This window comes from Chanos chanos, chromosome 1 (assembly GCF_902362185.1).
Source record: "Chanos chanos chromosome 1, fChaCha1.1, whole genome shotgun sequence".
Taxonomy (NCBI): domain Eukaryota; kingdom Metazoa; phylum Chordata; class Actinopteri; order Gonorynchiformes; family Chanidae; genus Chanos; species Chanos chanos.
The window spans coordinates 19,298,640-19,309,480 of record NC_044495.1 but is presented as its reverse complement, the minus strand read 5'-3'; the positions used below and the strand labels follow the sequence as shown (position 1 = coordinate 19,309,480).

At 41.7% G+C, this 10,841-nt stretch overlaps 1 protein-coding gene across 1 annotated transcript; it reads right to left on the bottom strand.

Annotated features, from left to right (window-relative positions):
* Nucleotides 1-842: 842 nt before the first annotated feature.
* lemd3 (LEM domain containing 3) lies at nt 843-10,034 on the bottom strand. The gene is made up of 13 exons (XM_030782694.1): nt 8,597-10,034; nt 6,712-6,752; nt 6,505-6,574; nt 5,961-6,037; nt 5,657-5,736; nt 5,173-5,318; nt 4,945-5,046; nt 4,730-4,832; nt 4,300-4,478; nt 3,962-4,043; nt 3,511-3,616; nt 3,273-3,351; nt 843-2,666 (listed from the first exon to the last, which is right to left on the bottom strand). The coding sequence occupies exons 1-13, from the start codon at nt 10,032-10,034 to the stop codon at nt 2,506-2,508; spliced, it is 2,664 nt and encodes an 887-aa protein (XP_030638554.1). The 3' UTR covers nt 843-2,505.
* Between the last annotated feature and the right edge of the window lie 807 nt (nt 10,035-10,841).

The following is a 10,841-nucleotide window of genomic DNA, read 5'->3' as shown; positions in this document are numbered from 1 at the left end:
CAGAACCACCGACCAGGGGCACCAGATGTCAGACCCACATGACAATGTAACAACGACGCATGCCACTGCAGCAAAAACAACATCTGGCTTGAAGTTCATTCATTTTTATTTTTATATAACATAAGCTCTGTGCAGTCCATACAAGGTCGCTGGAGGCAAAAGAAAAAAAATTAAAAAAAAAAAAAAAAATACCAGGCAAGAAACACTCTACATGTAATGTAGCTACAATGATCACTGTAAATGAAGTGATATCTCTTTATTTCTTTAAGTGGAAATCTGGGAAGGGTATTTGGTTGGCTATTAAGACTTACCACACAATAGATCCATATCACTTGTGTATGGACACAGGGACCAAATACATCCATCTAAACACTTTCCTTGGTTTAGGCTGTCCAGAGACCGACTGCTTCGGCTGTTTAAACAATTATACTGACACTCTAAAAATCCATACACATTCTCCAGAAATACAGTGGCAGTCATTTACAAAAAGCACAAAGTTAAGGCACAATAAGGTTGTCTGCTGCAGAGAATGTGCACCAGTTTGTTTTGTTTTTTACATAGTGTGAATCATTTGTATGTCTTGCTGCAAATACCTCATGTTTACCTACACTGCATTTCCTAAGGGGAAAAAAAAAAAAAGAGAGAAACAAAGTTAAAAGAAAATGGCTGCAGTCCCATGACTAAGATTTCCTGTTTAACATAGGGCCAACTTTATTTCTTACAGGTAATCATACATCAACGTAGAAAGTAAACACAAGGATGAAAATACTTTAATCCATGAACCACACAAATATGATTAATAACCCTCACCTTGCTCCACACTGCAAGTGCAATGTCTGGAAAACTTTACTTAAAAAAAAAAAAAGTGACTGCAAAATGACATACACTGTCAACATGGCTAACTGGTTAATGAGATTATGACAGGACTGGGCAACCCCTCAAGGCTTTTTTAATAGAAATAACTGGTGTCTGAGGTAAAGACAGTAGCTGTTCTCCAAAAAGCTTCATTTTCTAAACCTTTAGCATGTGCAAATGTTTTGGCATCCACGTTTTTAGTGGTTAGTGTATTTACAAACGCACAAATCACTGTGTTGTTTCAAGTGCTAACAATTTTTACTGCATGCCAAAGGCCTTAGCAAATAACTGGAATTCTTAACCAAATAAACAGACACCGGTGACAACGGTGAGGCGATGGTATGGGGCTCAGTGCATGTAGTATGTAGAGAAGGTCATACTACTGAGCTGCTGAAGGTATTCGAGGGCGGGGGGACAAAAGAAATAACAAAAACCATTACTATCATATTTTTCTTTCTGGCGACCTTCTCACAGCTCCAGCAGACTGGCAGATCATTTCATTGTTTCTTATGTGCTACTGTTCACATGTACCAGCCAAGTTTAACATGGAGGAAAATTTACGATATCAAAATGCACCAATTATAAAGGAAAAAAGCATAACTGTTAAAACATAAACAAAACATATTACATTAGAGTACACTGGAATATAACCTGGCAGAGAAGGTTGAGGTGAATGTTGGAGAAACATGTGGCAGTGAATGGAAAATGAGTAAACCAACCAATGGTAAACCAACAGTGTGGAAGCTGACTGCTTTTACGCCATACTGCTCTACTTTCACACATCATCAATCGCAATGCTGCTCAACTCACACAAGCCCTGTGGTCAACCCTTGCCCCTGATAATCCTCAGAATGTGAATGCATTCAGTCTTAATAACTGTTGGCAAGAAATAACGTGTTTATGATTTGAATTTTATACATGTTCAACCACCACCGTTTCCATTTGAATATATACAGCACTCCCTTATGCGTGTGTGCATGTCTTCCGCCTTGGACTAAACAAAACTACAAAATAAAAAGGGATTACATCACTTAAAATGCCTTAGGGAAATAAACATCCATATCAAATGTTACAATTCAAAGCATAAATATAGGCAATTTTTAACCTGCACATGCTGCTAGGTAGAGCCCAAGAACACTCCATGAAACATAGGAGGGCCATTTGAATAAAAAGGGTCTGGGGAATCCCTCTCATATATCGTTTTAAATATTAACATTAGAACCAGAGGCCTTTCGTTTCCTTGTTTAATCTACAAAGACAGTCTGGAAAAAAAAACAAACAAACAAAAAAAGAGAAATACAAATGGAAATTGCATCTCCTGCACCAGAGTAGCAGGAAAGGGGATGTTCCGATAAGAGAAACTGGCTCTCCCATGCAAAGCTTCAACAGGACAAGAAAACATCAACACCTCCGTGATACCTTCCAGTTCTTGCTCTCCATGCTTAGCTTCATAGACACGCGGACGGTCGCAGGTTCAAAAGCCAACACTCGCATGCTGACCAGGAGACTGAACCATGGGTGCGCAGAGTGGAAGCACCCAAGCTTGGTTCTCAATCGTCAGAGGAGGAGTGGTGGGTGGGATTTGATAAATGGAGCTGGTGAGGCCCTGGGATGATAGTGGAAGAGGTGGAGGACGCCTACACCCTTCCCTCATGAGAAGCCCAGCGAGCTGGAGCAGCTTCGCTGATGCGTGCGTGACATAGAGTTCATGGACGAGCTGGACGGTTTGAGCGGTGTGTTGCAGTTCAGTGCCTGCGGAAATCGCTGGTGGTAGCGGTCCAGACGCAGATACTTCACAGTCACCAGTTTACCTGCACAACAATGACTGGGTGTTAGACAGACAGTCAACTGACTATGCAAAGCAAGATTAGCAATAGTCCAGAATTCGAACAGTTAATACAAGAAGGCAATTAACTTCTTCACTTGGGGGAGGAGGGGCAATGATGCTTTCAATCAACCATGTAAAGTAATGGTTTGTAAATACTCATTATCATAGCAACTTTAAAGATTGACCCTTTTTATGAGTCTTAAATGACAAGTTGACAGGATTGCCACTAGATTAAACTTTGGAAAACTTATAACAAAATTATTACATGAGTATTTTTTGTGGACAGTACTCATTTACTGAAGCACTTTTATGTAAACCTTCTACAGAGCAACGGCATTAGGATTATTATTATAATATTAAATATCCAAAATGGATGAATGGTGTAAAACCACTCTGGTGACACTTAAAGGATTCATCTATGTGCTAACGTGATATGATTCCTGAGATGCATTCACACAGCTGAGAATATATGTGCATTGTCCTCAGAGGCATGAGCTTGGGTATGAAGAGGGAAAAGTTTTACATGAGCCATTCAAAAACCCTTCCCTGACAAAAAAAAGGGAAAATCTGAGACCTATTCTAGTCTTACCATCAAACCAGGAGCCATGAAGAGCCTTGAATGCTTTGCCGGAGTGTTCCGCAGAGAGGCACTTCACATAAACACAGCCCTGCAGGTAACAGACAGCACATAGACAGACATTTTCAAAAGCTTCTCAACTGCCCAACTTCAACATGTGGTATCCTGACTTCTTCAGAGTAGCGCTCTGACAAACCGGCGAATTTGAACAATTAAGAAAGGTAGGTCTTGAGGACCACTGCAAACCTACCTCTCTTGAGTTCTTATCAACAGCGATGTGGACAATACCATCGTTGTCACTGCATTTCTCCAGGATGGCTTCATGAATTGCAAGGTGCCAGTTCTCCCCTACTTCCCTGTGCAAACCAGAGGAGAACAAAGTAAAGTCTTTTCAACCCCAGTATTATGTCATCACATGATCATTTACTACATATGAAACTACCCAACCAAAACTGACCAACAGCATCTGATTTAAAAAAAATCTTGAAAATAAGACAGTTGCAGTTTTGTTGAGCTCTAAAGGGATGTTTGTATGAAAAACTGCTCAGACAGCAACAGTAAGCAGTCATTTGTGCATGATGCCTGACTAGCAGCATCGGTAAAGTTGTGGTCATTTGTAATGTTTACTGTGTAGAAAAATTGCTCATTGACCCAAGTGTTAGGGGTGATCTCCTTAGAGAGGGCGTAGGTAAGGTACTCACATTACAGGGTCAAACATGTTGCGAATCTTCAGACATGGCGTTAAACTGTTAGGTGGAGAATTCCTCCGGTCCAAAGGGAATGCTGGAAAAGACAAAAACATATTCTACTACAATGGGTCCAAATGTGAAAAATATTGTGGTCCTCCCCTTTAAGTTAAAAGACCAATGAACACAGAAAACTGTCTGGGACTATATTCCCAACAAATCCGTGATGATATGTACATCATGTTCAAAAGAAAAGAGCTTCATTAAATCGCCAACCATTTTGAATAAAACTGTAAATGATCGACTGAATAACAATCTTAAGAATCTGAGGGGAAAAATGTTCTCTGGCTGACCTTTGCCCTGCCACACTTTGGAGGGTGAACTGGACATCTTGTCACAGGACGTGGAGGGCTGCAGCCACCTCCAAACAGTGAAGTCTGCTCCCCCAATCCTTTGTGATTCTGTTCTGACGCGAGACTCATCTGCAGACAGGAATGCCACAGCTCTTTTCCACACGTTCTTCATTTTCTTCCTAAAAAGGATTGTTAGAAACATTGCTGTTTAGAACAGAGTGGTAATTTGCACACATTCTGATGAAGCTAAATTTAAAAAAAAAAACAACAACAAAAAAAAACTTTATCAAGAAAACAACTGGACTGCACTTAAAAAAAGGAGAGTATGAAAAGCTAACAATTTTGGAGAGTGACAGTAAGTTCAGCAGTGGGGTTGTATCCTCCAGACTTTAAAGCACTACACTGCAGGCGTACGTAGTTGAGAACAGACCTGTCTTGTGGCTGAATGAGTGAGTCACGAACATGAGGTATTGGCAGGTAGGGCTGCAGGTCCTTATTCTCCTGGCATGCCTCACTATGGCTCCTCAAAACGTCTGTTTGGACAAAAACGGCAATCAGCACCGAGACATTTTCATTTCACAGGTTTCTGCTCTTAAAAACCAGACAAAGATACTAATTCTGTATGGTAAAAAAATGATACCACACCAATTATCCTCTCCACCATGTCATACATCTGTCTGGTCTCTTCTTCCTCTCTCCTCCAGCGGTATTTCATATAGGACAGCAAGCCCCACACTATACCAATTCCTTCAGACAGACAATGCAAAGTGGAGTGTAACTTTTATTGCAAGCAAAAAGAGTAACATTCATATAGCATTATTCATGAGTTGGACTTTTGTTTTGTTTACTGATTTGGCTGGTTGTGTGGTGTACCTGCGAGAATAAGCAGCACCCTGTGAATGACAGTGAAGAAAGCGCGCCTAAAGCGACAGACAAAGGACATTCGGGGATGTGTGGACTCCAAACGAGAGATCTCTGACACATCTACCACAGGTTCCTCAGGAATAGCACCAATTAACCTAAACAACCATCAAAAACAGCATTCGGAATAGAGTCTGAACACCTCTATTTAATAAAACAGTAGATGGAGGTCTTGATTCTGCTACATAACCTCAGCATAAAAAGAAACATTGGTCACATGGATCTGTCTTTCTGAAGTGAGTGAAGTACATTCCCCACTCCACAACTCTGCTAAAATGTAAGAGGAACTGTATGTGCAATATGCATAGTATGGGTTTCTTTAGCAGTCACACTTCTGAGACTAAGAGACTAAATGGTCTTACTTTGCAAGACCATTTAAATAAACATTAAAATCAATAACACAGTAGTCACTGTAAACGTAAAAGTCTACACTCACCTTATGCCAACATCCTGCCCGGTTCGAATAATCCACTCAAGAGCAGTCATCATAAAGTCTTCATAGGCCTCATTTTGAAGCTATATTGAACAGACAACAATTTATAACCAACAATTCTGGAATCAAATAGATATACTATATGCAGAAGTAACCAGTGAGTGAGTCTAAAGTTGATGTGACCCATGTTTAACTCAAGAGCACTTTACTATGAATTAATCATAACCTACTCTTTAAGGGAGGGTCCAGACAGCACACTTATAAAACTATGAGTGACAGTTGTGTTCCAAACGGCTGAAGACTTTACCTTCAAATAGTTAGAGGCCTGGGTTATGGAGAGACTTCTGTTTGACGGATGGTTGTGATCTCCACAGTCATGTTCTCCTGTAAAATAAATAAATAAATAAACAAACAAACATTGAGTGTACAGGTTAATGATGTTTACTTTTTCCACTTTCCTTATCTGTTTTAGGAGCGGAAACAATTAATGACACTCAGGTTTTGTGGGGTGCAGAAAGGCTGCTGGCTGCTCTCTGAAAAAACCTGAACATTGATGCATGTCTCATGACATGCTTTCCACATTATGATCACAGTTATGTATCGCCTGCATTTCTGAATGTTAAGAAATGGAGCCAAAGAACTTTGCACATCACTGCATGCAACCAATTTTCACACTTCTAATTTTTTTTTTTTTAATGTAACTGGTTAGGGTACTTTTACCAATAAAACCATGGACAAACTATAACCAGAACATGTGTATGTGCTTAAAGACTTAATGCAACCATGGGAAAATGTCCCTGTTTAGTAACAGCACACCCTTATGTTCTAAGAGTTCAAACACACGTAATTACCTGCTATGTTGGCCAAATGATCATGAAGGTGGAGGAGGAGTTTCAGAATTATGTCTTTCTCTTTGTTGTCCTGGGACAAGCAAATATACTACATGAATACAAATTCACTCTGACAAAAAACTAGGAAACATATGAATACAAAAAAAACAAACAAATTAAGTATGAGCACAGGGGTCTGATAAAAAGTGTCTGATAAAAAGTACTTACATAAGAGGTATCAAACTCTGCACCAAATGGATGGCTCTTGACTGCAAGAGAAAGTAAGAGAGGAATATTATTACAGAACATAAGCCTAAACTCTGTCAGTTATATCTCAAACCATGGGGCTGAGAGAGAAAATTCCTTTAAAACAAAGGGGAAAACACTGCAAATGACTGTATTTCTCAACACTGTCTGCTGAGGGAAATGTGTGATTCTTCCTGGTCCTGGCTCACAGTTGAGTCACCGTCTGATAGTGGAGTTCACTCCTCTGGGCTGGAGTCTGCCCAAAATTAGCAGTGCTATGCCACATCGTCTCAGTCACAGACTAACTCCCCACAATCAGTGACAGGGATGAATGGAACCAGGAGCCAAGTAAAGATTCCAAAGACATCCAAGGACAGAAACCTTGAGTATGAAGAGTGTGATTCAGGGCCTGTGTTTACAACATAATTACCAACAGAGTCGCTGGAGACTGTGCCATCATTTGCATCTACCTTTATTGGCTTGCAGACCCCCTAGCTGGCTGATTTGCTCAGATTCAAACTGAGACCTGGCTATCTGGACTAAAGGGAGGTTTATCTAATGCCCCTGATGTAGAGAGAAAACATTCATTAAGTCTAGACATACACCTACTTGTATGCATTACAGAGAGGTACGGGTGAGACCATCAAAAGTAACATTAGTCATTTGGCAGATAAGACACTTGTCCAAACTGACCTAAAAAAACGGCGCAGCAAACATTTGAAAATAATTTGCATTATCAAATATGAAAACAAAGGTTGAGCATCATTAATTAAGCTTTATAATTGAAAACATACTGATGTAAGAATCAGTGCACACATGCTATAGGCCTAGGCTAAAACAAGAGCATATTCCAGTCCTTTTACAATTAAACAAACATTTTCACCAAGCTATGTTGCATGTGAGACTGTGTGCTCCTACAAACAGGGCAAAAAGCCAGAAGGAGGTCCAGCCAGTTAGTCACTCCATCCAGGGCCACAGACTTCCTAGGTCTCATGAGAGCTGTACAATTAGGCTGCTTTAGTTCATCTGTGACCTAGATGTCTGCCATACACTCTCAAGTCAAAGCTGTTTCCCTTGAAATCTCACAGATTAGAGGCAGAGATCTACAAAATTTACCAACATTATTCGGTGATACTTTCAATGCCTTATTATTATTACATCGTAAGTTACGTTATTATGGACAAATGAGAACACACAGCACCTCAAATGCATTTAAGTGACTTCCTGTCTAAAACTGTTGAAATACACATAAAAATCAATGTGATTTCTGCTTGTTCACTCACTCATCATATTGCAAAACTATAAGGTCTCCATCAGGGGAACATATTCAGCACCAACATGTCTGATTCAACTTGTTAATTATTTGTCCAGGCTGTGGAATACAACAATTATCTGAATATACATCAAATATACAACGTCTATATTTACAACTGCCCTAAACCAAGGAAACTTCCCTGACTGGAGACTTAAATAAAATCATGTTTAAGGAATGCTGCTGACATACTTTGGAATATGGTGTCCAAGTACAGTAACAATCCAAGGCTTTTAATAGCAGAAGCATTCTGGATTACAACAGCAGTCTGGGGAGGCAGTCTCTAATCACATTGAACCTAAAAGCTTTTTCCATAAAAGCCAGGGAATATGACATCTATCAACAAACCCGTTTCAAACTGCTTAACCTAGAGCCGACTGAGACTGCTCTATTCTCTCTATTTGTTGACATTGTTTTAGTCCATTTTTGTTCGCTGACATGACAAATACACAAAAGCATGCTATAAATATGATTAAACAGTGGGTAAACGCACCGTTTCACACAGTTAACACGCGACAAACAATACACTTATAACAAGGTAGTAACAATACTCACTGACATCACCTGGTGGTGTGGCGCCTCGCATACGCACGTAAACGAGGCCTAGCAGCACGAAGAACAAACAAGCAGCCGCGAGGAGGAACATGGACAGGTAATGTGCGCTGAAGCCTCCCGTGGCAGTCACCTCTTCCCTTTTAAATTGTTGAAGGAGCTCGTCCTCCGGGACCGAATGCTTCCGCTTGATACTCGCCTGGCCGTAAGCATGGTTGGAGCTCGTGTGATTTGAGTGGTTAGGACGGTACGTCGGTGAGATACTGTTGTACGTGGAAAACCGAGGTCTGAGCCCTATGTTGGACCTGCTCCTGCTGGCAGTGTCCTCTCCGTTGTCGACGTGGTTTTTGCTGTATGCAGTCTGGCTGCTGTTGCTGCTCTCCCCGCTGCTTTCGCCCATGTCGCCGAAGACAAAGCTATGTCTTTTTGGATAGCTGCGGCTCAACGAGCTGCCACTCAGCACCAATTCACCAAAGTGCCTCGTTTCCTCGTCATCGTCCTCCCCCCGTTCACCAGTCATGTCTAGACGGTTACCAGGAGTGCCATTTACTCTGCTTACGCCTGACGCCCTTTCCTGGCTGCTTTCCGACCCCTTGACACTTCTGTATTGGTAGGACGCAGATTTCGGCAGACTCCGTCTAGAGAGCAGACGACGTTCCCTCTGACGTTCTCGCTCGGACTGATTCCCTTCCTCTTCTTCCGAATCTGAATAATCCCCGACGAGTGTATTCGATGTGTGAGACACCCTACTCCCGTTCACAGCCCGACTGTCCCTCTCTGACTCCTCCTCGTAATCGTTGTCTTCGTTGGCTTCATCATAACTGTTACTAACGGTGGAATGTGAGAGCCTGATGCTAGATTTTTCCCGGTCTCCCCACCAAGACGACTCGGGGACGCCTTTTCTTGCCTCCAGTAACCCGATAGGGGATTTGTTGCTACTCACGCCAATTCCTGAACTCCTGCGAGCAGCGGTGGGTGTTCCTGTAGGCCTTATCTCCTGCTGCAACGCGGAGCCTCGATCTTTCCTGCTACCACTATGGTTTGGGCCTCCTTTTTTCTGGGAGGCTTCGGCATCCGACTCGTCCGAACTGAATCCCAAAACGAACTTTCCTCCCCTGCTACTGCGCTTTGCGTTCAGATCAGGACGACCGCCGGGGCTTCGGGTTGCGTTCAGGTTCGTGACGTCATTGCTCCCTGGCCTGGCTCTGAATCCCGAAGCTCCCGCCGCTGTGTTACTGCTGTTGCCACCACCGCCACTGTTGTTGATGCTCCCGCTGTTGCGTGTTTTCCCGCTTCTAGCTCTTTGCTGTTGTTCCTCCCGAAGTTTTTTAAGTTTTTTCAAGTATACAGGCCGTGTGTGCTCGCTGACTGGGCCTGGGGTAAATCCAAGGCGCTTTAACTCTGAGTAAAGCTCCTCATCCGTTAATTGTGTGGACGCCATCTTTGAACGAAAACTCACACACAGAAAGCATCAGGGGAAGTGACGTAAAAGTAGCCGACCCAGACAGTAAACTTGGGAGAAAAAAGTTCATTGAACTTAGGCAGGCGGGCCAGTTCAGTGCTGCAAGCAGCATGAATTATCCGTTCAGTTATATAGAAATAACAGGGGAACCAAAATCGGACGAGGCAGATGCATGTCGTTTGTAGTGTGTCGTGCAATTAATTGCCCGGTTTGAAACCTGGGACCAACAATGCAGAGTTAAACCTAAATAACAATAAGGCGTTTGATGAAAATGTCAAAGTTTTTTTTTAAATTATTATTATTATTTAGATGTCAGTTTTTGTTTGACTGAGGTTGGGTGGGCTAAGGTTATGCAGGAAAACTAAAACTAGGCTTTGTGCGATTAAAAGTACATCAATCCAGTGGTTTTGCAAAAAAATATCTGGTTTATTTCCGTTTAGCAAATCCTCGTTGAACGCTGATAAGCTGTGTACAGTCTATTAAATGTGACTGCGTTCGCCCCAAAGCCATCCAGAATAATTAAACATTAAACGATGGACCGAGCACGCTACAGCATTGCACCCGAGTCTTAAACTGTTTCACTGTTTCGTATGGGCTAGTGCTATCTCATTTTGTTCAAATCCCCATGAAGACTTAAAGTTTGTTACTGGGCACCATCAAGAGCACTAAAAAATTGCGTAACTCAAGTAGTAATACGGGCGTGGTGTTTACGGAACTAACTTTATTTAAGAAATTAAGATATAAGTTATTACTTTAAACGTTATTTGACTGCCAGTTATACTACAA